At 40.6% G+C, this 24,867-nt stretch overlaps 9 protein-coding genes across 9 annotated transcripts; all 9 read right to left on the bottom strand.

Moving 5' to 3' along the window:
- Nucleotides 1–306: 306 nt before the first annotated feature.
- Nucleotides 307–2,532, bottom strand: LSM04_003249 (uncharacterized protein; the record flags this gene model as incomplete). The annotated part of the gene is made up of 1 exon (XM_067337047.1): nt 307–2,532. One exon carries the CDS (start codon nt 2,530–2,532, stop codon nt 307–309), a length of 2,226 nt encoding a protein of 741 aa, XP_067194715.1.
- Nucleotides 2,533–3,896: 1,364 nt separating this feature from the next.
- LSM04_002539 (protein of unknown function DUF775) lies at nt 3,897–4,457 on the bottom strand (the record flags this gene model as incomplete). Its single annotated transcript, XM_067337058.1, has 1 exon — nt 3,897–4,457. The coding sequence occupies one exon, from the start codon at nt 4,455–4,457 to the stop codon at nt 3,897–3,899; it is 561 nt and encodes a 186-aa protein (XP_067194707.1).
- A 698-nt stretch (nt 4,458–5,155) lies between these two features.
- Nucleotides 5,156–5,908, bottom strand: LSM04_001383 (uncharacterized protein; the record flags this gene model as incomplete). The annotated part of the gene is made up of 1 exon (XM_067337069.1): nt 5,156–5,908. One exon carries the CDS (start codon nt 5,906–5,908, stop codon nt 5,156–5,158), a length of 753 nt encoding a protein of 250 aa, XP_067194691.1.
- A 1,018-nt stretch (nt 5,909–6,926) lies between these two features.
- Nucleotides 6,927–8,660, bottom strand: LSM04_004801 (uncharacterized protein; the record flags this gene model as incomplete). Its single annotated transcript, XM_067337081.1, has 1 exon — nt 6,927–8,660. One exon carries the CDS (start codon nt 8,658–8,660, stop codon nt 6,927–6,929), a length of 1,734 nt encoding a protein of 577 aa, XP_067194740.1.
- Nucleotides 8,661–9,582: 922 nt separating this feature from the next.
- Nucleotides 9,583–11,634, bottom strand: LSM04_004918 (uncharacterized protein; the record flags this gene model as incomplete). Its single annotated transcript, XM_067337092.1, has 1 exon — nt 9,583–11,634. One exon carries the CDS (start codon nt 11,632–11,634, stop codon nt 9,583–9,585), a length of 2,052 nt encoding a protein of 683 aa, XP_067194742.1.
- Nucleotides 11,635–13,294: 1,660 nt separating this feature from the next.
- On the bottom strand, nt 13,295–16,171 carry LSM04_004474 (Kinesin motor domain; the record flags this gene model as incomplete). Its single annotated transcript, XM_067337103.1, has 1 exon — nt 13,295–16,171. The coding sequence occupies one exon, from the start codon at nt 16,169–16,171 to the stop codon at nt 13,295–13,297; it is 2,877 nt and encodes a 958-aa protein (XP_067194737.1).
- Nucleotides 16,172–17,401: 1,230 nt separating this feature from the next.
- Nucleotides 17,402–19,606, bottom strand: LSM04_002145 (uncharacterized protein; the record flags this gene model as incomplete). The annotated part of the gene is made up of 1 exon (XM_067337115.1): nt 17,402–19,606. One exon carries the CDS (start codon nt 19,604–19,606, stop codon nt 17,402–17,404), a length of 2,205 nt encoding a protein of 734 aa, XP_067194701.1.
- A 598-nt stretch (nt 19,607–20,204) lies between these two features.
- LSM04_006825 (uncharacterized protein) lies at nt 20,205–22,862 on the bottom strand (the record flags this gene model as incomplete). Its single annotated transcript, XM_067337126.1, has 1 exon — nt 20,205–22,862. The coding sequence occupies one exon, from the start codon at nt 22,860–22,862 to the stop codon at nt 20,205–20,207; it is 2,658 nt and encodes an 885-aa protein (XP_067194772.1).
- A 287-nt stretch (nt 22,863–23,149) lies between these two features.
- Nucleotides 23,150–24,370, bottom strand: LSM04_003487 (polymerase; the record flags this gene model as incomplete). Its single annotated transcript, XM_067337137.1, has 1 exon — nt 23,150–24,370. The coding sequence occupies one exon, from the start codon at nt 24,368–24,370 to the stop codon at nt 23,150–23,152; it is 1,221 nt and encodes a 406-aa protein (XP_067194720.1).
- Nucleotides 24,371–24,867: the final 497 nt, after the last annotated feature.

The raw sequence follows: 24,867 nt of genomic DNA on the forward strand, positions 1-24,867 counted from the left end.
ATTTTTTTTTGTGTAATGTGTGTGGTTATGTATACATTTCCTTTCTTCTACTCGACAGCAATGGTGCATAAGTGACACCTTGTCCGCCTTCCCAACGACTCTCTTCCCTCCAGACTCCCTCTGCTCATTTTTTCCCCTTCTCTCAAATTTGAAACAAAAAAAAGAGGAAAGGGAAATGAATATCAATCATTTTAATCCCCCCTTTCTCTATTTCATATGATTTCAAGATATTATTCTCTCCATGTATAAAGTTCTCTATCTCCCTCGCTTTTATTTCTTTCATTATGAATAGTCCTACTATTACTGTTACTGCTGCTGTGGTTGTGCGTGCTGTTGCGCTTGTTGTGGTTGCTGCTGTTGTTGTTGTTTTTGCGGTGGTGGTGGTGGTGGTGGTGGCAGTGATATCTGCTGATACATGTACGGCTGATATGAAACCGCATACGTCGCTGGCGCCGTATAATACACCTGCGGCATGGCAGCCGTTGGATAGGCAGCGGGAGGCGCTCCTCCTCCTGCTGCTGCTGCTGCCGCCGTTGCTGTTGTTGTTGCTGTTGGCACGGCTGTTGCGGTTGCGGCTTGTGGCTGTGCTGGTGCTGCCGCTGCCTGTGCCATCTGCCCGCTTGGCAGAACGTACACAATCTGCTGCTGCTGCTGCTGCTGTGCGGGTGCCATCACGCCGTACGGGCCGGCGGGGGAGGGCACGATGTGCATGCCGCCCTGGGCGACGAAGGGGGATCCACCCTGCGGGGCGGCGTAGATGATCTGCGGCCGGCCGCCGGGGATGACAAAAGACGGCGTCTGGCCCATCACGGAGGCCATCGGCGGGGCGGCGGGGGCGAAGGGCACCACCCCGGCCGGCCAACTCGGCGGGGCGCCCATCACCATCGGCATCTGCGGCCAATACCCGCCGAGGGCCACCCCGCCGGGGACCGCCGGCCCAACGCCAACACCCACACCCGCCGGAATGCCGCCAGCCGCCGCCGGGCCGCCGGGGAACAGCGCGGGGAGACCGCCGCCGCCGCCGTGGTGCTGCATCTGCTGGTGGAGGAGGGACTGGGAGCCCGCCATGAGCCACTGCTTTAGGGCCACAGAGAGCAACGCCCCACCAAAGAGGCGTTCGTCATCCTCCTCCTCCTCCAAGAAGGCACCACTGTCCTGCCGCTCCTGCATTAAACGGAACCGTTCCTGCTGTAGATTAGAGGTTACGCAGCGAACATAATAACCATTTACAGAGTCAACCGTCATTTTCTTTTCAACAAATCGCATCCAACGAGCTAGAAACATATTACTGAAGGTCACCTCCATTCCATATTCACCAAAATTATTTTCATATAATGAAAAGTGCGCAGGTGGAATATTGTGCATCTCAAGTCCTTTTATCATATCTAAAAGTGTATAGTGCGAATAGAACATACGTATACCACGGTAAAAATCATGACGTAATACAATTCGCAACTGTAAACGTTCCATCTGACGGTCGAATGCAACCTCCACATCATTATCACCTGCAGGAAAGCAAAGAGCACAGCTATCTACAAATTGTTTGCGAAATGCAAAGGATGCTAATAACACCACCGACTCTGTTAAGTAGTCGTGTGCTTCCACGTCATCAAATATTACATCTAACACAACAGGGTAAGTTTGCTGTTTACAATCGCCAGAAGATCCAGCACCAGTTGTACCAGAAGCTGCAGAAGCAGAACATGAATTGCTACTCACACCATTAAGGGCATGCAACTTTGGTGAATTTGAAGTGTTAAGTTGCGTAATTTGACGATCCATACAGCAAGAAACAAATCCTACAAGCTGTAAACGTCTACCTTTAATAAGTACAGTATTGTTATTTTGTGCTTGATGGTGATGTTTATTTGAAGCATGTTGTTGATTTGACGCAGATGAATTAGAATCCGTACTTGAGTTTTCTGACTCTAAAATACACACCGCAAACGGTACTGGACGCATAAGAGATGGTATAGAATGATGTGATCCCGTGTGGTGTGAACCAGAATGTGGTTGCGGTTGCTGCTGAGAAGCTGCTGGTTCCACTCCAGTACTTGATGCTGCTCCTGGTGTTGATTTAGATCCTGTCTGACCCAATTTCTCTTTTCCAGGATGTTTTTGTTGTTCTTCATGTGCTTCATCCCTTTTTCCTACAGCAACTTTAGTGTTAACAAAGAAAAAGGACTCTGTACAGGACATTATGTAATCCACCAATGCGGTTCCGCCTGTCTGATCCTGCCGCTTCGCCGAATTCGCTGATGTATTTCCACTTCCACTTCCACCTGATGCTGTTGTTGCCGTTGTAGTACTATTATTATTCGTTCCTCTCACTCCCGCCGGCGTTGATGAGATTTGTGGTAACTTGCGCACAAGGAGGTCGCTGAGCTTCTTCTTAAGTTTCTTATGCCCGTCATTGAAGAAGCGAGGTAGCAGCGGTACAAGACAAACCTCCACGCGGATTTCTGTTGTGGGACGTGTCACCATTGTTGTGTACAGCAACTCTGGTGCATCGTGAGATGGGAACGCGCCCATCGCCTTCTGTTATTTACTTCTTCCTTTGTGTAATTTATACGTGTACGTATACAAGTTTGTACAAATATATATATATATATATATATTCCTTTCTTTATATTGTACCAGTATGTGTATTTTTTTTTCTTTAATTCGTTTTTCCTTCTCTTGATCTTTGTCTTCTCAGGTATTAATCTAGCCCCCTTCTACCGCTTACCGTTTTTTTTTTGTTTATATCCCTGGGTTTGTATATTATTTGTGTGTGCGTGTTTGTGTGTTTAGACCTTTGTATATATATATATATATATATATATATATATACTTTTTTTTGATGTAATTGGGAGATATATTCTCCCCCCTTTTTCACCCAACAGCGAAAATACCCCTCTCGCCTTCCCTGTTTTTTTTTGTTCTGTTTAAGTTCTTTTTTTTTTGTGTGCCTATTTCGTTTCTTTTTGTTATCGTTATTTTTTTCTGTGTTTTTCCTTTTTTTGAGTTTTTTTTTTATAAATAAATAAATAAATAAATAAATAAATAAATAAAATAAATGAATATATATATATATATATATATATATATATATATATATATATATATTGCTTTTGGGGATTCTTTTATTTGATTCTTGCGTTTGTGTACCCCACCCTTCTTTTTTTTTTGTTTGTTTGTTTAAATAATTTCCTTCACCTAACCCCAATCCCCCCAAAAACCCTTGTTGGTTGTTGTTTTTCCTCTTGGGTTTAAATTGCTTGTATTTACACAAATATATATGTATATATATATTTGTGTATTAATTAGACCCTTTATATTGAATGTGTGTGTGCGTGTGTGTGTATGAGTCGGCATCAAATATCGCGTAGAAAAGAAGCAAAAGAAAAAGAAAGGGGAGAAGACAAAAAAAAAAAAATCATGAGAAAAGAAATAATTTGAGCATTGAAGTATACACACATGTGCTGCCATGTGATGAAAACGTCCACCTGGAGCATCCGCCATAACACAAAACGTTATGAAAAAAAGAATACCGAATAAAGAAAAAAAATTTCAGTTGATACAACTGAAATAAAAGCAGATAACTGCTGAGAAAGCGTAGCGGATTTTTGATGAGCTGTTCATCATGCAACAAAAACAGAAAACAAGATAGAAAGTAATAATAATAATAATAATAATAATAATAATAATAATAATAATAATAATAAAAGAAAAAAAACATTTTGACCACACATACAAAAATGCATACATGGATACATAGATGTATAGGCATATTAGTCAAGATTAACACACACACACCACACCATCCTCTCTTTCCCTTTTTTTTTCTATCCTTTACAATCCAACAATGAAATCTATCACAGTATACATATATATATACATATATATACATAGACTCATTTCCAAAAGGACGCATCCTTGCGTAAACGCACGAGCACGCGTTCCCGCCAGCGGTTCACAAACGAGGCCGGGAGATAGATCGTCTCCTCCGACTGCGGATCGTTCGGATCTGCAGAGAGCACGCGGCCGTAGGAGGAAACAAAGTTGTAGAGATCCTCGACGATGCGCTCCGCAATCGCCAGCCGCGTGGCCGCCCGCTCCTCCTGCTGCTCGCCGACGATATTCGCCACGTCCTCCGCCCGCTCGCTGCTCACGCCGAGCACCACCCGCACCGGCGCGTCCACGTTGAGAAAGACCGACGGCACCGGCAGCACCGCACTCGGCCGGTCGTGCGAGAGATGGCCAATGTGCACAAAGGCCCCGTCGTCCTCGCGGGCGAGGTAGAAGGCCAGCGCGACGCCCGGCGGCAGCGGGGAGGCGCCGAAGATGAGAAAGACAACAATCGACGCGGGCGCCTCTCCCAGCGGGGCCACCCACCGCACCCCGTCAAGGCACTGAAACTCCGTCATGACGGGACGGCCGGGGAGGACAACCGCAAAGGGAGGGGCGGTCGGCATAGCCACTGGGACACCCATAGAGGGATCCATTGAAAGGGGGAAAAGTCTATATATATATATATATATATATATATATATATATATATATATATATATATATATATATATATATTTATTTATTTATGTATCTATATCTGTTTGTGTGTGTGTGTGTGGGTGTGAATAGAGGAAGGAGACGAATAAATGGAATGTCCCACCCGTGGAATTTCTTTTTTTTTGTTTTCTCAGTAAACGCCACTCTCACTAAAGCCTATTTCGATCCCCAGATTAAAGAATACCTTACTTCTCCTTATCTTGCTGGTTTATATTTTCGCGCTTTGTACTTCGCCTTGGTAATTTCAAAATACAGATAATGATAGAAAAGGTGGAGTAACAAGAAGGAAATTCAAACAGAACCTCGTCAATAGACCAGTAAAAAATTTTTAATTTACTATTGGTATTCTTATAGATATCTTCATGTATGCATGTATGGAAAGTATACTCTGAAAGAGCGAGAGAGGAGGAAGGAATACCAAAGAGTAGGAACAAAAGACTCTTTCCACGCGAAAAAAACACACCAATTTCCCCCAAAAGTGAAATAAGGCAACACAGCAAAAAAAAAGACGAAATGTGAGAGAAACACAGTGACAATACTACCGTTTTTATTATTATTATTTTTATTTTTCAATCAACTTATATCATCATGTTAACCAATATAACTACACTTTGTTGGTATTGCTGCTGCTATCACCACTACTACTGGTGTTAAGATCACTATCACGACTACCTTCCCAAGTCCACGCTACATTCAAGGCTCCACTCTCTGTTAAATACGGCTTCCTTCGCACATATTCGGGATCGAACTGTTGAATTTGGGCCACATTTGAAATAAGTGTTGCTTGTAAAGCCTGAATTTTCTCATCGCGTGCTGCCCTTTGCCGTTCCTCCCCTTCACGACGTTTTTTTTCAGCTTCCATATACTCAACAGATTCCTGCTCCTTTTTCCGGATCTCATCTGCTCGAACCATTTCCTGCACTTCCTTTACACGGCTCTGATGTATATAATAATAGTAAAGATTATTTGTCTGATTTTTTTCTGCATAAACCCAACGTTGCAGCTTCGCTATTTTTAAAACTAGTCGTAGGTGTTTGGCAGAATCAAGAGGGACATCATCATGTTCCTTACATACAGTCCATAAATCAACTAGTCGAACTGGCTGATGAAAGAATAACAACTTTAAAACATAATTACGTGGAATTTCACCCAAATCACGTGGAATTGCTTTAATATTGTTGCTTACAAGAGGTTGCTTAAAGAGTTCACGTATGTTTGAATTAAATCCGCGATAATTAGCGAGCCGCATCATTGTCACTTCACTACGGTAAGGCACAGTGAGACGGTACTCTTTTCCCGGTCTAAGCCCTTGTGGGCCTTTAGGACGACTCAAACATAACAATGTACGCCGCAGCATAACGGATATTAACCTTCTGCTACTTGTTTTTTTTCTACTGATATTTATTACAAATAACAAAAAAGAAAAGGAGATTGAAAGGTGAACCAACATATATATATATATACATTAATATGAAGGTGTATGTATTCAGTGAATGTGGGTGCGTGTGTCCAGTCATGTGGTAAAGAGAGAAAAAGGTATATATATATATATATAAGGAATGAGAAAAAAAAGAAGTACATGAATTAATTTTCATATATACATATATGTATATATGAAACAGAAAGGCGTTCACCGTACAGGAGCACGCACACAACAGTCAAAATAAGAACAACAATAGTAATAATAACAATAACGACAAAAACAACGAGAGGAATAGCAATGAGAATGTAAAAATGAGCAAAGAGAGAAGCATCAATAGTAAGAAAATAAAGGCTCGCTTAAAACAAAATAAGTAAACGGATAGAAAAAACAAATACCAACTTCTTACTCCTCCCTCATATATCTCTACCATAAAGGATAAAAGAGAAGCATACACACAAAAAAAGACATAACTGAAACAAAAAAAAATCGCACAGACACACAAGAACGTTCCGTGTTTAATTCCCCATTATGCGTCCTAGTCTAACTCCATTCACTTTGAACTAATAAATAATACCACGAACAACAATAGGAAATCCCACTAAGAAAAAAACAAATTACTGTCAATTCAGATGAAAAATTAATCCCGACTTGCCATTCTTTAAATAATTATGTACAAGACCCTTTGTATCCTGTATACGTGTTTATTTTTTTCCTTCCCTTTCTCTCCCTCTTGGTGTCTGTGTACACTTGCATGTGCGTATTACATGTTTATCCTTGTTGATATCTGCTTTCTTCTTTCCAAATTGTCTACTTGCTTTCATTTCTATCCGTCTCTCTCTCTCTCACTATCCCCTTCTACTTTTCCTCTTTCTTTCTTCTCAACCTTTTTTTTTGTTTCTATCATCTTTCGCTTTCATTTCTATCCATATTCACATGAACGTCATCATCATCATCATCTATTTCCTCCATCCTGTGAAGCTGCAAAGCGTACATCCGCATCTGTGTCTTTACGTAATTTCGTCAACAATGGCTCTGCATCACTGTCGAGCAATAGCTTCGCATTCTTAAGTGCCAACAGGGCCTTGGCACAGTTCAGCCGCACATTCGCCACATTATCCTGGGCGAGTACACGAAGCATGGGAAGCACCGACTGGGAGACGGTGGCCCGATCGAGTGTGGGAATACCGGCGAGGGACTCGTAAAAGTGGGCGAGGACCACGCGGTGGAGATAATTGCTGGCCGTGGCCATCGCACTAAGCCGCGGGAAAAGAGACGTGCGAGACCAGACGGCCCCGCTTTCAAGTACCAACTTGCAACAGGAACTTACTGCCGCATCACGAATCGTTGCCACGCGGTCTGCTAAATGTTGTACACAGAGTTCCACCACATCATCAGCGTTTTTGCCTAATGATGTGATGAGAAAGGGAATCTGCGAAATAACAACTTCACGGATTCGCCATTTTGGGTCCTCGGCAAGGGCGACTACTACAGGCACAAGTTTAGGCGCCATCTCACGTGCTTCTGTAGTGTTTCCCATAGAACTAAATCCAGATACCAAAGCGAGACGTACATCTGCTTCACTATCTTTTAATAATTGCGTACATGTTGGTACAATGGCGCTTCCCCATAACTCTTTTGGTACGTGCACCACAGATTGCAAGACAGCGCTCGCAAGACACATACGAACATGACCACTTTCATCATTAACAAGCCTACAACCAGCCATCAATACTTCTTTTTTTGCTCCAGCGTCTCGACAGGCTGTTAAGACGCCAGGCATGCTAAAGACAGCGGAGGCTCGAATTTCTGCTTCTGCATCCTGGGTAAGAGAACGAAAAAATGGTACTATTTGTTTCACATCTGTTGGTGCCATCACACTAGCCAATTTACCAAGTCGATCAGCTGCCATATATCGCACACGCCAAGAATTGTCACTTACTAAAGATTTTACTGCTGCAAGAACAGAGGCATGTGTTTCATGCGGTAATACTTTAAGAAGGGCAGCTGCAGACTCCACCGCCTGTAAACGTACACCATCACTCATATCACGTGAAAGAGCTGTTAATGCGCTAATTAACTCAGCATTGCGATTACCAAGCACTTCTGCCATATGTTTTCCCAGTGAAATACAAGCAGCACGACGTACCATTATTTCTTCATCCTCACAGAGATCAATAAGAAGTCGCATTAATTGCCCCTTCACCACAGAAGACACAAAAGGGTATGGGGTGGCAATAAGATATGATGCACTTGAACGGCACTGTGGTGTCGCTTTCCCAAGTCGAAGCACCAATTCCACAAAAGATCTTTGCGCTTGTGCGGCACTATCGCCTGTTTCACGAAATATTAGTCCACCAATAGTTTGTAGTGAAGTAACAGCCTCATCACGAACCGTAATCTCATCCAAACTACTCAGTAATTCCAGTGGTCCAAGAATACTTTGAGCATGTCCAACCCCACCTACCTCCTGCAACATCGTACCCAATGCGTTAGCAAATACACGTAATACCTCATCATTCTCATCAAGATAGTCTGTGAGGTATGGTAATAACTCATCACGTGTACGCTCAGGACCAAGGGTAGAGGCAATGAGATGAATGCCACGCATACTATTCAAACGTTCCTCTGGGTCATCTGAGCGCAGGTTTGCGATCATAGACTTTACAGAGTCAAAATGCTCTGTCATCTTGTGTAAATACCAAAGTAATAATATTGAAAATATTAATAGTATTAGTAGCCGTAAAAGACAGCACGGTTATATTTTTCTTTGTTTTTTTCTCTGAATCGAGGTTGTTCTCAACAACTCCCTTTTTTTATAATTCTTTTTCCTCAATTTTCCTCCTTTTTTTCTTACTGTCTTTGTGTTGGCGGCTGTCTGTGTATGCTTGCAGACCTCTAATTTGTTTTTTTTTCTGAACTCTTTTCCCTTCGTTTTCTATAAATTAATAAGTGTATAATATGTAAACAGTGGTCCCTTTTCGTCTCTAGTAGCGCTAATACAGAACTTTCACTTATGGAGACAAATAAACTTTGAACATGCATAGGCAAGAAGAAAAATGAAAAAACAGATGAAAATAAATAAATAAACAGATGATACAAATATGACAGGAAAATGTTATCATAACCAGTAGACTACATTTGCAAATTGATTAGAGAAAGTAATAATAATAATAATAATAATAATAATAATAATAATAATAATAATAATAATAATAATAATAATAACAATAATAATAATAATTAATACAAAAACTTGCTCTCACTTGTTGTTGAGCCCTTATTACTTTTCTTCTTTTTTCGTCTTCTCTTTGCTTTTGCTTTCGCATACTCACTACTTTGTCATAATGCATTAAACGGTTTGTATGTTTGTATGTATGCGTGTATCTGTGTATGTATGTGTGCACTCGTGCTTTTTTTTGTTTCTTCCTCTTCTTTTCTTCTCTTTTTTTTATTCCTTAAATAAATCTCATTCCAGTCTCAACGGAGCCAACCCCTTGCACATACACATAAACATACACACACACACACACTCTCTCTCTCTTGTCCTTTTTATTTCTTTCTTGTTCTCCATTTTTTTTTTCCTATTGACTTTTCTTAAACGATTCTTATCATTTCTCTTCCCCTTCCTTTTCTTCCACTGCTGCAGTGCTTGTCGTAGTGGTGGGCGCAGTGTTTCCGACAGATGCGTGAATCTTTGCCTCCACATAACTTCTCGCGCGGAGACGGACCTTCTCCACATCTGCCGGTGTACCATAGACCCGCTCAAAAGCCATAAAGCGTGTGAGAAACTGCTGCATTACACGTGCGGGGAAATTACTGGCGACGGCACGTTCCAACAGTCCACGTACAAATGGAACCGCGGCGTCTGGTTCACGTCTGGCGAGGCGTGCTGTTTCCTGATCAATGTACGCGGCCCAGACATCTGATTTCTTCGGGGCACGTGCGAGGAGGGCGTCGAGTAGTGCCCGTGCGGTGGTGGCATCGCCGTTGCGGTAGGCGTGAAGGGCGATGTGCACAACTGCCCGGGCATACGCATCCCGCGGGAGTGCCTCCGACATTTCCCGTAACACCCGTCGTATTTGCTGCGATGTGGATCCTCCTGAAGAAGATGCGGATGTGGATGTCTGTGCTGCTGCTGTAGAGGATGAAGAGGAAGAGGAGAAGGATTGATCGAGGAGTGTGGTGGCGAGTCTTTCCCAGGCGGTTCTGTCGCTGCGGAACTTTGTCACGATGGCGCGGCAGAGGGCGAGCAGCGGGCCGGTGCGGCGGGAGGCGGCGTAAATGTCGGCGAGGCGGTCGTACACCACCCGCTCCTCCGCCGCCCGCCGGACCGCCCGCTTGAAGACCGCCGCCAGCGACTCGGGGGTGCCGTGGAGGTTCTCGAGGTTCATGTACGCCACCCACACATTCAGGAGCTCCTGCGACTCCCGCACCCCAATCGTCGTGAGGGCCTTCTCCGCGACCAGGCGGGCCTCCTCGTACTGCTGCAGCCCGACGTGGTGGGCCATCCACTGCACCCAGAGATAACTGTTGTTCGGCGAGGCCAGCAGCAGGCGCTGGAACTCGTCCGGGGAGGACGGCAGCGTCGTCTCCATCGCCCGCTCATACGCATCAATCGCCTCTTCCAACTTACGCTTACGCATCTTCCCTTCATCCCCATCCCGCCCACGGCCCGCCCCACTCGCATCTGTGTCACTTTCGTCTGTATCACTCTCAGGGTGCTGGTGCTGGCGCTTACGATCACGCCAAGGGAATTTCCCAGTAAGTCCAGTCATGATTGCCCTCGTTCCTATCTTCGCTGCTGCTGATGATGCTGATGCCAGTGAAAGAGATACACTACGTACGGCAGGAAGTGTGGAAAACTTGCGGCGACTAGAAAGTACAAGGAATGGAAGGACTTCCTGTAACATCTGCTCCTCTGGTACAAACTCCACCGTTAACTGCAAACAACTCCCCACAACAGGTGGTTCTCCACGCTTGAGAGCACCACCCCATTGATAGATGTAATAACCAAGTAAACTGTTCTCACCACATGGTACCTCCACAATGGCACAATGATCATCTGTGCATGACAGCAGCACAGTACAGGAAACCACGCTGCCGAGCCGTATATTTGATAAAAGTGATTGTAGAGCAATCATATCACTCGGTGTACGTTCCACCACTTCAGTCCGTGCTGTAACATTTGCAACATTTGTGTTTACATCATAATTAAGTAATCGCACTTCAACAGAGCCAGCATCAGCAGGAATATTTTCAAGCGCAGCAACAGCTGCCAGTCCACCCGCAAGTGAAAGAACAGCACCACGCTCCGGTGTAGACTTCACCACACGCGCCGATGTAGTGGTTCCTAAGCCCAATAAAATATGTTTTCGAAACAATTGCGGTAACAGTGCCGCTACTGGTGATGCATACGTTACCACATCACTCCACAACTCTCGCAGTTGTACGCTAAGAAGACGGTACTGTTGCTCATCTCGTGTGTGTCGTGCCACCGCACGTACATTTTCTCGCGATGCAAGACGCTTAAAGAGTCTCTCTGCAAGTGCATCACCGCCTAATGTTTCACGTGTTATTTTTCCAAACCCACCGTTCCCAGGGAGTTGCACAACAATACCATCGGCGGCCGCATGATGAACACGGTAATCTCGAAACAGCATGACAGAAACTCAATCACAGAAACACAGACACTCTTCCTTTTTTTCTTTTTTACCGACACAAATACAGACAGATGCAGTAAAGGGGATATATGGTAATGATTCCTTTTGTTAACCCTTCTCTTCTATTTTTTTATATATTTCCCTTATATTTTCTGCTACTGCTCCTTGTGACTAAAATAAACTTCAAACGGAAGAGAGAAAAATGCATATGGTTCGAAGAAAAAAAAAAAGGATAACAAGAACAAAGAGTTAGATAAGAGGGGAAAAAACAAACAACATTTTCTTTTCTCTCTTGTTTTGAGGGTATAGAAGATATTTTGGATTCTCTGCATGTACAGAACATCAGATGCATACCCACATACACACACTTCAGAACTTATGGCACGAACTGAAAAATAGAAAAGATAAAAAAAAACTTGACACTGGCAAAAACCATTGACCACTTGTTTCACCTTTTTTCTTTTCCCTGCGTACAGATATAACACACAAGCATTCAAAAAAAGAAAAAGTAACATTGAAAGAAAAAGGGGAAAAAAGAAACGCTGCCATGGGGCAGAGTCGAAGAACAGAATGTCAAAATAATTGTAATAAGCAGGAAACATTGTGAAAAGAAAATCAGGAAAAGGAAAAAAAAAAAAAAATAAAAAAAAGAAGAGGTGTAGAAAGAAAAAAGAAAGAACCTTTTAACATGAGAGATCAGCGGTAAATTAAAAAGAAAAAGGCCCATAGGTACCTCCTCATTTTTAGCAGCGCAAATAAAACATCAAAAGAAAAAATGCAATAGTGTCCTAACGATATCAACGGCTGGAGAAATAATCAACCGAATGACATGCGACACACTGATAATAAACCTGATATAATGATTTTTCTTTTTTTTTCATTTATTAGTATTGTTCTCCCACATTCTTATTCTTTTCGGATCCTTTTATTTCATCTACCATATTTTCGTCGTATTTTTTTGTTCGCTCGACTCGGAACGATGCAAAGCGAAAAAAATTTATAAAATGATAACTCAGTAGGAAAAAAAAAATGAGAGGTTCTTTCTTTTTTTTCTTCTTGGTTGTTTATATATATAAGGATAGATCTCAGAAAAGCGTATGAAAAAAAAAAAAAATGAAGCCTTTCTTACTATAGGTGCATACCTTTTATTTCTATGCATACACACTAACAGTAAGTGAAACATCGCAAGAAAAGAAGCCGACCAGGAAAAAAAAAGATAAAAGCGAAGATTACCAAAGACTAAAGAAAAACAAAAGCATAATCAACACACACATACATACAAACTGAAGAAGAAAAGAATTCAAAAACAATGCCTTCAACAATAAGAAACAAGAATAATAATCAACAATTGGCTTTATCCAACTACCTCCTTTCCCCCCACTTATTTCTTTTCATCTCTTCTTCTGGTTTCCATTACAGTACGCCTATCTTCCTCTCCGTTACTATATATATATATATATATATAATTATTATACGTGAGGTCTTTCTTTTTTCTTTCTTTCTAATCATCTGTAACGTACGTCTGATCGTTTGTTTATTCACATCTCTGTCTATAGAAGAAATACACAGAATAAACGCATATAATATGCATATACAAAGAAAAACAACAGTAACAAAAAAAAAAAAAAAAACACCAAACACACTTTTCTTAATTTTTCTCTTATTCTCTCCCTTCCTTATGACCACCACCTCTTATGGCTTTCACGACAATACCGTGATTGAGAGAAACAGATGAAAGTCCATCATGCGGGGCAACAGGCGATGGTGATAACGCCACTGGACGATGACTGCGAGCAGAGAGCGCGACCTCCAACGCCGGTCTACTATTCCTATAATGCATATTACGTTCCATATCCCGTCTTTTATTACTTGTATGTGAATTGTTAAGAAGATCGTCATACCGCTGCCTCCAGTAGAGTGCATCGTTCTGCGTTTCCACTAATTGAGTTCGGTGGTTTGTACGCTCATTCTCGAGTGTTTGCTGAAGTTCTTGATTAGCAGCACACTCCTGTCGTAATGCAAATTTTAACGTTTCAATACGTTCATGGCGGATAGTTAACTTCTTTTCTGCAAGTTGTAGCTCTAGCGTTAAAGCTCCGTTAGCGTTACGTAACAGCTCCAGTTCATCCATAGCAGCATTCAAACGACTAAGCAGTAACTCTTCCCTCTGCGCCACTTCATCACCATTAACATTCTCACTATTATCACCATTATCAATGATACCGTTATCATTACAGTGATGACATTCCATCTCATCCTGATGTGTATCTGATACACCATTGTGAGTCTGTGCTTCCTTCTTTAACGAGAACGCTTTATTTACAGGGATTTGAGTACCTGAAGTCTGCATGGAAGATGTCTCCATTACGGGTTCTACCACACCTGCTGCCGAAGTAGTATTATTAGTATTAGTATTATTAGTTGTGGTTGCCCCTTCTGTAGATTGTACATTTCTGCCAGATGTCACTGGAGTAGAATGATTCACTGTCATTCCACACAACTTCCGTCCTGCACGAAGGCACGACGGCGACACAACAGTGGATTCGGCGTATTGTTCCAGCATAACATGTATAGAACGTAATTGTTCAATGTATGCAGTGAGTTGTCGTGGTAATAATCCAGCTCCATCTCGTGCTTCCTGCAGAAGTGCACGATAGTGATCTGCACAACGCCGCTGGGCATACACTTCACGCATGACTTTTGTGAATTCCTCCTCCCACACAGTACTTTCCTCCTGCAGAATCTCTACTAATGCTGTCTGTGCTGTGTACTGTGTACGAAGAGTATCGGCTCGACACTCCGCATCTCGCAAAGCCTCTCGTAGACGTTCTACTTCTGCTCTAAGATCACTTAAGGAAAGTTGCTCACGAGCCCCTTGATGTAAAAGTACTTCTACACTATCATCATCTGTTGCGGATTCCCACACGGAACGGGAAACACTTTCATCACGTGTAGGGGATCCACAACCTCCTTGTGGGTTTGTTAATCGTATTTCTGTTCCTCCTGCGCCTTTTGTTGTTGTTGTTATTTCTGGGGGTGGTGGGGGTGGTGATGTTGCTTGTGGAGATGAGGCGGATGTTAATGACTTTGCTGATGGTGATGACATTACTAGTATACCATTTTTGTTACTACTACTACTACTACTACTACTACTATTACCAAGACCCCGTTCTTTTAACTTTAACATTCGTCTCAGTTTTTGTATTTCAATTTTAGCAATATCTAGCATACTTTTAAGTTCCTCCATGGTGAGTTGAAGATTCACTACGGCCCGATTGCAGACATTCTGTGCACGTGCGCCAAAGCGCAGAGAGGAGAGAGTTTCATGTGCGTTTAACTGTGATGGACTACAACAGACAATAAGAGCTGTACGTGCGTTTCCACCTAATGATTCCTTTAATATACGGGTAAGTTTACTATCACGATACGGTACATGCGCTTGCCGGTCTGCAAGTGATATAATAACATGTCCAAGCGTTGTAAGAGACTTATTAATAAGTTTTGCCTCTTCCAACTGTAATCCATCGGCCTGTGTGCGAGAAACCTTTTCACAACCGGCAAGATCGACTAGAAAGAGTTTTCCCATACGTGCCTCATGTTGTGTATGACTCGTCCTACGCACCGTAATACTCACCACACAGTGACTGCGACTACTCGCATCATTATATGCAGTACTACTCGTCACACGACGACGCAGTGCGGCTCGCAGGAGTTGCAGCGCCTCATCGGGATGTGTAATGTACGGCTGGGCGCAATTGGCAACGTAGAAACCAGTGGGATCTTCTCGTATGTGTCGAACATCACCTGTAAGAAGATCCCGCACACGTTCCATATAAACTTCTACACACATGAGTCGAATTTCAAATTCCACCCCCGCATCGGCATTTTGAATAGAATGAAAGAGCTGCCGTAATGCACGAGGGGCAATACCGGTGTGAAGAGGATTGTTTTTTTCATTGTTTGATAAAGGCGGTACAGGTGAACCATCTGCTGTGTGTAAAGTACTACTACTACTACTACTACTACTACTACTACTACTACTACTACTACTACTACTACTACTACTACCATTATTGTTATTATTATTCACATTTGTGTTTGTACTGCTGCTAAGCGCACTGTTAGGACCAAACATTGTGTGTGTCTTTCCACTTCCAGTTTGTCCATACACCATAATAGTCCCATTATATCCAGACATCACATCATCTACAATAGGAGCCGCTACTTCATTATATAATTCCTCTTGTGTTGTCTCTGGGCCATACACACAAGAAAAGGAATAACGGTAACAATCATACGGAACCGCAGAACCACTAAGAGAACCCGTTTCATCTGTTAATGCCCCACGTGGACTGGAGACTTGTTGTTGTTGTTGATATCCACCCGCCCCACCACGTGGAGTTTGAACTGTTCTGCAAATAACATGTTTAGATCCATCAAAGTCTACACAAAAAGGAGTATGACGTTCGACAGCATTAGGTGGACGAAATCGACACGATACTCGAATGTTATCTACTGAGGCACGAGCTGTCTTCATTGCCTGTTATTATTCTTTCTTCTCTTTGCTACAAGTCTTTTTTTATTCTCTGTTTATTTATTTCCTTTATTTTCCCTCCCCTTTCTTTTTCTTGTATAAAATGACTCCCCAGTACAAAGTTTTTCTCTCTTTTTCTTTCTTTGTCCTTCTCACTAATAGAAGAGAAGAAAACACTAAACAAACACCCCCTCCCCACCAAAAAGAAGAAAAATAAAGTACACTAAGAGAAAGAGACCGAGGGTGTCAAAACTACAGCGAACAAAGAAAAGAATAAAAAAATAATAGATTAATAATAATAATAATAATAATAATAATAATAATAATAATAATAATAATAATAATAATAATAATAATAATAATAATAATAATAATAATAATAATAATAATAATAATAATAATGATAATAATAATAATAATAATAATAATAATGATAATAATAATAAGAGAAATAGCATTTATTCCTCTTCAAGATAATAGTTCAAGATGATCTAATCATCCATCATGGTTTTAAACACGTATACAGTTTGACGCTAAAGTTTAATTGGATCTTCTTCAATCGTGTGCATATTACAAGCTCTATATAGACCACAAATGAAAATGTAGAAGTAGGAAGAAAATGAGTAGAAATAACTAAACATATATATGATCTGCAATTACAGAGAAATCAAATAATAATAATAATAACAATAAAAACAAAACAAAAAAAGAAGAAAAAATGAATGTCACGACCAGTTGGTCCTTTATTGCCGTGTCATGCTTAATATAACTCTAATAAGAAAAAAGATTATTGTCAAAAAAAAAAAAAAACGATCTAACTCCCTTCACATATCGCTGTCATCTAACAGGCCCTCATTAATATTTATTCTCCTGTTCATATTGTATACATGTGAATACATATATGCAGGTATAAATATATTAATTGTCCGAGTCCTTCTCACAAAAACATTATTTTTATTTTTTTGAGATACAACAGTAACCCTAATAAGGAGAAAGGGGTCAAGAAAAAAAAAAGAAACATTCAATCTAATAAAGATTAAAAAAAGAAAAAAGTATGGATGCATCTACTCTAGAATTAGTGCTCTTCTTTTATTTTGAAGTGCTTTTACAAGGGATTTCAAAAGAGAAAGAGAGGAAGAAACAACAACAACAACAACAACAACAGGGAACACCATTCCTTTCATACTAACACAACACAATCCACTATCAACTCTACAGGTCCATTCTTTTTTCTTATTCTGATTGCTGTTGCTCCTGTGGTTGTTGTTGCCGCGCAAAGAGAGTCCCCCGCCGTGCCACATCCTTCGCCTCCCGCATATTAGATCCCACACTGTTAAACGGCCGCTTTAGTGCACGCTGCGTGAGAGACACATCTGCACCACCGCCCCGCTGCCGTTCGTTTGGTTTCGTCGGTTGAAGTCGCCTTGAACTTCCCGCCCGTCGCACCGTCAATGCTGGCAGCTGCACTGGTGATAATAAAGGTGGATTGCCTCTTGTTGTTGTTGGTATTGTTGTATTAACAGTTCCTGTCGTTGTTGTTGTTGTTGGATGTACGCCAGCGGCGACGGCTCGCATCACTTCATCATTAGATGAGACTTCATCCGCGTTGGAGTCACTCACTGTTGAGATTGGACTCACCGTCTGACCGCGGGAGTCATCCACCACGTCCAGCTCCGCCGGGTAACGACGATAACCGTATCGATGTGCATGTACATTATTATTATTTTCTCCTTTCACTTTTCTTTTTTCTTCTTCTAATTGTTCTTGTTGTTTATATTGAAAGTGAGAGTGTTTCTCTGTGTGGGTGGTGGACTCTGTGGTGCTTGCATTAACGTGTGAGTTGTCCATCACCGCACGTGAGACTTCCACCGGTGTTGTTACCTCTTCGGCTAAATGCTTGGCGGTCGTACGAAGTCCCCCGTGATCCTCCATTCCCATTATATTATTATTATTATTATTATTATTATTAACAGTGGGTGGAATGGTAATGGAAGTTCGACGTCGCATGCGTTGTACAAAGAAGGAGTTATCCGCATGCAATTGCTCATTATGAGGGTTGTTCTGATTCCCACTCGTCATGGCTGTTGTTGTTCGCCCAGATGCTGGTTTTAGTATCGAGCGTGATACCGCCGTATTCCCATTGTTTTCTCCCCCTAAATTAGGATAGGGCGTACATATATTACCATTGTTATTATTATTATTATTATTATTATTATTATTAGTAGTAGTAGTAGTAGTAGTATTAGTTATTTGATTTGTTGTTTTCATACGAGCAGCATTGTTTGATCTCGTGGGACTATGATGGTTATTTCCATTACTATCACCATTTAACAGACTCTTCTCCAGTCTTTCTATTATACCTTGTTGAACTTCCATCTTCATATGTAATTGTTGAAACTCCTTCTGCACAATACGCTGTTCTGTGCGGAGTTCATGTACGAGTCCCGCTAACGACATTAAATGTGAGTGAATTGTATAATTCGATAACAATTCCCTTTGTGTGTGTTGACCCTTCACACAACTACCCATCAGTCGAAAAGGACATACCATAACAGACTCATCCACATATCCCTCATAGTAAATATCATCCTCGCTCTTAAGTCCTTTAAGACCACGAAAAACACTAAGTTCATCCTCTGGTAAAGTTTCATTAATTTCTCGTCCTTCTTGCGGTTTCTTTCTTCTTTTTATCTCTTCTATTTCCATTTCTTGTTGTTGTTGTTGTTGTTGGTCAAGGAAACTGTTATGATTTGAGGTAATATATAAATGTTTCATATGTGGTGTGTGTTTGGGCGAAAGACACGCTGGAGATGAGACCTTTGCGGGAAGACTTTTCCCTTTTCCACACTCTGTAGATCCTCCTTTTCCCTTCATTCGTGTATGGCTAGTAATACTTTTATTATTATTATTATTATTATTATTATTATTATTATTATTATTATTATTATTATTATTATTATTATTACTATGACTACTAGTGTTTCCCCCCATGTGTGTTTTGTTTCTTTCCATGTTTATCTCCTCCACTTCATCATCTTCATCGGAGCCACTAATAGAAACTACAGTTTCAGCACACAATGAGTCAAAAAGCGTATGCCGTGGTTTCTCACGTTCCACGTTAGTCTTTACTTGTTGAAATCCATTAGTGCTGCGTAAATGCGATGCGACCGGTCGTTTATCGTGTGCCGTATTTACTTCCTTTTCTGTCAGAACTTTACTATTATTATTATTATTATTATTATTATTATTATTATTGTCATTATTGTCGTTGTTGTTAGGCGCCGTTGTACTGACAGAACCTTTATGACTGCGAGACTTTTTATTTCCAGTTGTTCTTGATGATGATGATGATTGATGTTTTTGTTGTGGTTGTTGAGAAGCTACAGTACTTCGGAGACATGTATTCTCATCTAAAGACTGGATCTCTCCTGTAGGCATCGGTAAGTGAGAATAATACTAATAATAATAATAATAATAATAATAATAATAATAATAATAATAATAATAATAATAATAACACAGAGATACAGAGATGAAGTTCTTCTTCTATAAATAATAACCACCACTACTGCAATCCCCTTCCCACACGTAAAAAGAAGAAAGAAGAAAAAACATAATACCACTAATACTAATACTAATAATAATAATAATAATAATAATAATAATAATAATAATAATAATAATAAGCATCTAAATACAAAACAAGATAATATGTTTATTACAAGTCGTATTCACACGAGTTACTGGGTTTCTCTTCCAATTTTTGTTTGCCTCTTCCACCCTGTATTTAACACACAGAATGAAACAAACAAACAAATAAAGAAGCAAAGAAAAAAAAAGTACAGAAAGAGAAAACGATAATAGTGAGTGTCCACTCCGTTGAGATATACTCATTAAGAAAAAATAAAAATGTATATATATATATATATATATATATATATATATATATATACATACAAATAAGAAACAACGAAGAAAAAACAGTCCCAGCACACATGGATCTTTTTCTCTCTCTCTTTCTCTTTCTTTATTACGACTACGTATTGGCATCCATCTGCAGTAATAATTCCCATTCTTCTTGTGTGTATCCAACAGCACACAACTTACGGGCCACAAATAGCCGCTTCTCTGCACTAAAGCGAGACGCCACATCTGTGCCACTATCACTATTAAGATTACCACCAGCAAGCAATATAGTGCCCAACTGCAACATCAATGCCTCTTCCTCTTCATTATCACTATTATCACTATTATTATTATTATTATTATTATTATTATTATTATTATTATTATGATGTACCGAATGGCCGTATTGGCGATCATGCACATCATGTTCCGCACAGACAACATCCTCTGCTGGAATGCACTTTCGTGTATTATTTAAAAAACCAAAAAATCGCGTAGGAGGAAGTGGAAGTGTGGAAGATTGCATCTCTACACTGTGCGCATAACTAGAAGAAATATGATCAGCTAACATGCAGGATTCCCCACCCACAGTCGTAATAACCAATTCATCTAATGTAACACAAACAAGAAGAACTGAACATCCAATAGGACCACAAAGTATATTTCGCTGCTGCTGATTTAATCGTGTATAATCCATGGATGTTGAGGTGAAATAAACCGCGTTTGTACAACCGCTAACATGAGAGGTTTGTGCACAGTTACATCCAAATAACATCGATGGTCGCGGTGAATGAGTAGTGGATCCCCCAGCTACAATAGTAAAAGATAATATATCTGGCTTTACACGTGATTCAATACATACATGTTTACTTCCATCAACGGTATAGCAGAAACCGTCATTTGTAATAAATACACTACAGAACTCATCCTTCTTTACACAAAAGACACGAACACGTTGTACAAATCCACGTCCTTTAAGTTGACCGGATGCCACACAACGAACAGAGGGTTGTGTAAGAGACATAGCACTAGTAGATTCATTCCCTATCTTTTCATTCTCAGATCTCAATGAATTTAATTTTTCTTTTTCTTTTGTTGTTGTTGTTATTACTATGGGTATAACAGTTTCTTTTTCATCAGCAAAGGACATTTCATATATAAACCAACGTCCATCTTCAGAGGCTACTGCAAATTGTCCTTTTGTTTGCCCCACGGCAACATCTACCGCGAGAGGCAAATGTACATCCTTCTCAGATCGTTCAGAGAAAAGTATTTCTCCCTCATCCACTTCCTTTTTCTTTTCTTCTTCAGACTGTAATCCTGAAATAGCGGGAATATTACTAAACTTTAAATGAGATTTCCGTAGTTTTCTTGTTGAGTTGGATGAAAGGGAATCCTCATTCAAAAATGTCTGTGTGGCATCAAATGATGAAAACACCCGACTATCTATCGACAAGGTCTGTAATCCACTATTTAAACTACTAATTTCCACAGAAACTCCCGGCTGTGAAATACCGTTAATTGATTCCTGCCAAAATGGGTTTAACAAGAACATTCGAGCACCCAATGCCTCATCTGGTAATGCGGGTGATGAGACATGTAATGAACGATGGGCTACATTGTTTATAGTTGTATGCTTTGCAACGGTAGTTTGTTCCTGCATTCGTTCGGGTACCATAACGAAATAGGATTGATTTGGTCTTTCCCACATTGACACATCTGCACGTGATACTTTTAGTAATACCATTCGGTAGCCACAGGTGATAAAAAGAAAAGACGTAGGCTCCATAGTGTGTTTAGTTAATCCATACTCACTACCACTACCAATAACAGTAGTTGTAGTACTATTACTATTACTAGTATGAACTCGATTTGATGTTGATGTTGTTTGATTATTCATAACATGTAACGGTGTTTCCTTGGAAGAAGGAAAACGAAAACACTTCATTGAAGTAACAGGAGATTGTAGAAAGAGTGATCCAATACAAACACCACCATCACGAAGTGAGTAGGCATACACGCGTCGATCATAGGAACCAAGAAATATTACACTAACATCTTCATCCGATGTGATATCTCCCGAAATACAATTTGTAGGAACACCAAATACTAAAGAAGGCCAAGAACTTTGATTTGACGATGCAGCGTCTCTATTTCCCATAGCCATATAATCCATATTATGTATACTTCCCATAGTATTATTCTTTCCAGTCAAGGATGCAGAGCTTCCTTCACGTCGGCTTACACCAACGCCAACAGAAGAAGAAGAATGTGGCATCCGCGCACTACCACTATTACTGTTATTATTATTATTATTATTATTATTATTATTATTATTATTATGTATACTATCAACAAGAAACCCCTCCATGACTTCACACTGTCCCTCTAGTGTCACTAGTACGAGACGCCTGTGGGCGGCGCTATACATCAACACAGAAATAGTGGCCGTCACTGTGCGGGAATACACCGGCAGTCGATGATCGCACTTTACGACTAATAACTGCCCTTCCGTAGTACCGAGAATATACTCCTCCACCCCATCGCCGTCCACGTCCCAGGCAATGAGGGCATTGGGCATAATAGAACCCTCCCGGGAGAATTTGCGAAGCTCCCATGAATCTATTTGTATAGACGGCAGTCGGCGGACATTACTAAACCCACTTTCATTCGTCTTATTACTATCATCCCTATCATTATTATCATTGTTGTTGTTGTGGTTGCTATTGTTATCCGCGGCGTTGGCGGGAGAAGTATCTCTTCTAAGTGAATAAGTCCCTCTTGACATGATGGTGCTGAATCAAGAAAATAAAAATAAATAAATAAATAACAGATTCATAGAAATATGGAAAATATATAATGTGGTCTAGAGTTAATAAGGATAATGAGATAACGGAATAAATCATTTCTACGTATCCCACAACGTCTCGCAGCAATGTAGCATCCACCCACTTTCCATCACCACTACCATACAAAAATTCTCTCTTTAACTACATATATATATATATATATATATATCACCATTCTTCGCACATCCAACAAGACAATAAAGAGTGAGAGAGAATCCATTGTAGTTTATTGTGCAAGAAATGTCTTCACACGTGGATCTCGTGTTCCAACACCTTCAAAGCCATGAAACCGTGGAACCACATCCGTCTCACGGAACACTTCTTCAAAACTTAATTCACTCTCCTTCTCTAATAACAACTCACGCAGTCGTGTAAACTCTTGCTGAACATGACGCACACGTGAAGCCTGTACACGACGACCACAATTCACATAATTCACAAAGTCTTCTACCACATATGGTGTGTTACTCGGACGTTGTGTAGCTTCATTTTGCATGGCTGCAGAAAATTCATTTTCATCAAGTGGACCATCTTCTCTGTATTTTGCAAGGTGTTTTTCCCATTCCATTCGCTTTCTAGCCCCTAACAGTTCTAAATGACGTTTTACAACTCGTTCATATACACTACGATGACGACGTGGATGAATAAGACTCACCGTTCCACTTTGAAAATCATACTTTGAATAGTATTCTGCAAAACGTTGTAGACAGAAATAAACAGCTTCACCAAGTTTCTCATCATCGCCCTGTAGGGAATCATATATAGGAGGTAATTTAAACTTTTCTAATTGCAGCTCCACATCCGGTAATGTGAGTTGACCAAACTCCCCAGTGGGGGCGGAAAACACAGGAAGTAATCCAATTTCCTGTAATACCATGAGTGCCATGGTTGTAACAGTAAAACTATTAAAGGTAGAACGTTCTGGGGCAATCACTTCACGTGCTTTTCCCCATTCCTTTACAAGATGAATATACGCTCGATAGAAATCTGGATATATATCACGAATAGCGGCAAGAATTTTTGAGTTTTCCACACCTCCTACATTACCAATGCTAACATCACAGTGTATTCCAGTAAGACTATCTGTAAATTGAACGACTGGAATACGTGCACGAATATAACGTACATCTTCCATTCCCATTTCCGCCGCCTCTTTTGAGAAACGAGTCATACGTTTATTATTCTGATCATCTACACGTTCTAATCCCTGCAGCCAAGGAGAAAAATTACGGTATGTGAGAGAGAGATCGGCATCCGATGTGGGTTTACAGAATCCGCTCACGTGTGAACCAAACAACTCCACATGTGCTTTATTTACAGCCCGCATACCAATATCCAGTACACGATCTTGTAAATCTTTTAAAATCTCTGGATGATCTGCAGGTGGTTGGGATGCACGATAATGCGACATCATGTCTTTAATAAACTTTCGCTTTGCTACATTCATCTTTTTTTCTCTTTGTTTAGCGGTAGCTCCAATGTGATAATGTATGTAACTAGATAATGTGTAAATTTATAGTATAGTAGAGTAAGTGGATGCCGCGGCGCAGAGAAATAATACGAAGGCAAACACTCAGATAGGAATACCCAACTCCCCCCAAAAAAGACAGTAATAAGAGAAAAAGGGGAAAAAAAAAGAGGTTCCCTGCACTCCTTTAATTCACTAATTATTCCCTTTGATTTTACTTTCTTTTGCGCTCTTATTCTTATTCTTCCCTTAAATTTGCTACATGTGTAAATCACCATAGCCAATGTATTTGATAACAGACCCCCAAGGAACAAAAAAAAAAAGGAGAAAGATAAGAGAATAGTATACACATATTAAAGTGAAGAGAAAACAGCAGATGAATAGAAATAGCAAGTATGCAATTAAACTACAAAAAAGAATAAACAAAAAAAGAACATATGGTTTTGAAACTCATGACCACAATAACGTTGGCCCCA

Source organism: Trypanosoma melophagium (genome assembly GCF_022059095.1).
Source record: "Trypanosoma melophagium isolate St. Kilda chromosome Unknown ctg10segment3, whole genome shotgun sequence".
NCBI lineage: Eukaryota > Euglenozoa > Kinetoplastea > Trypanosomatida > Trypanosomatidae > Trypanosoma > Trypanosoma melophagium.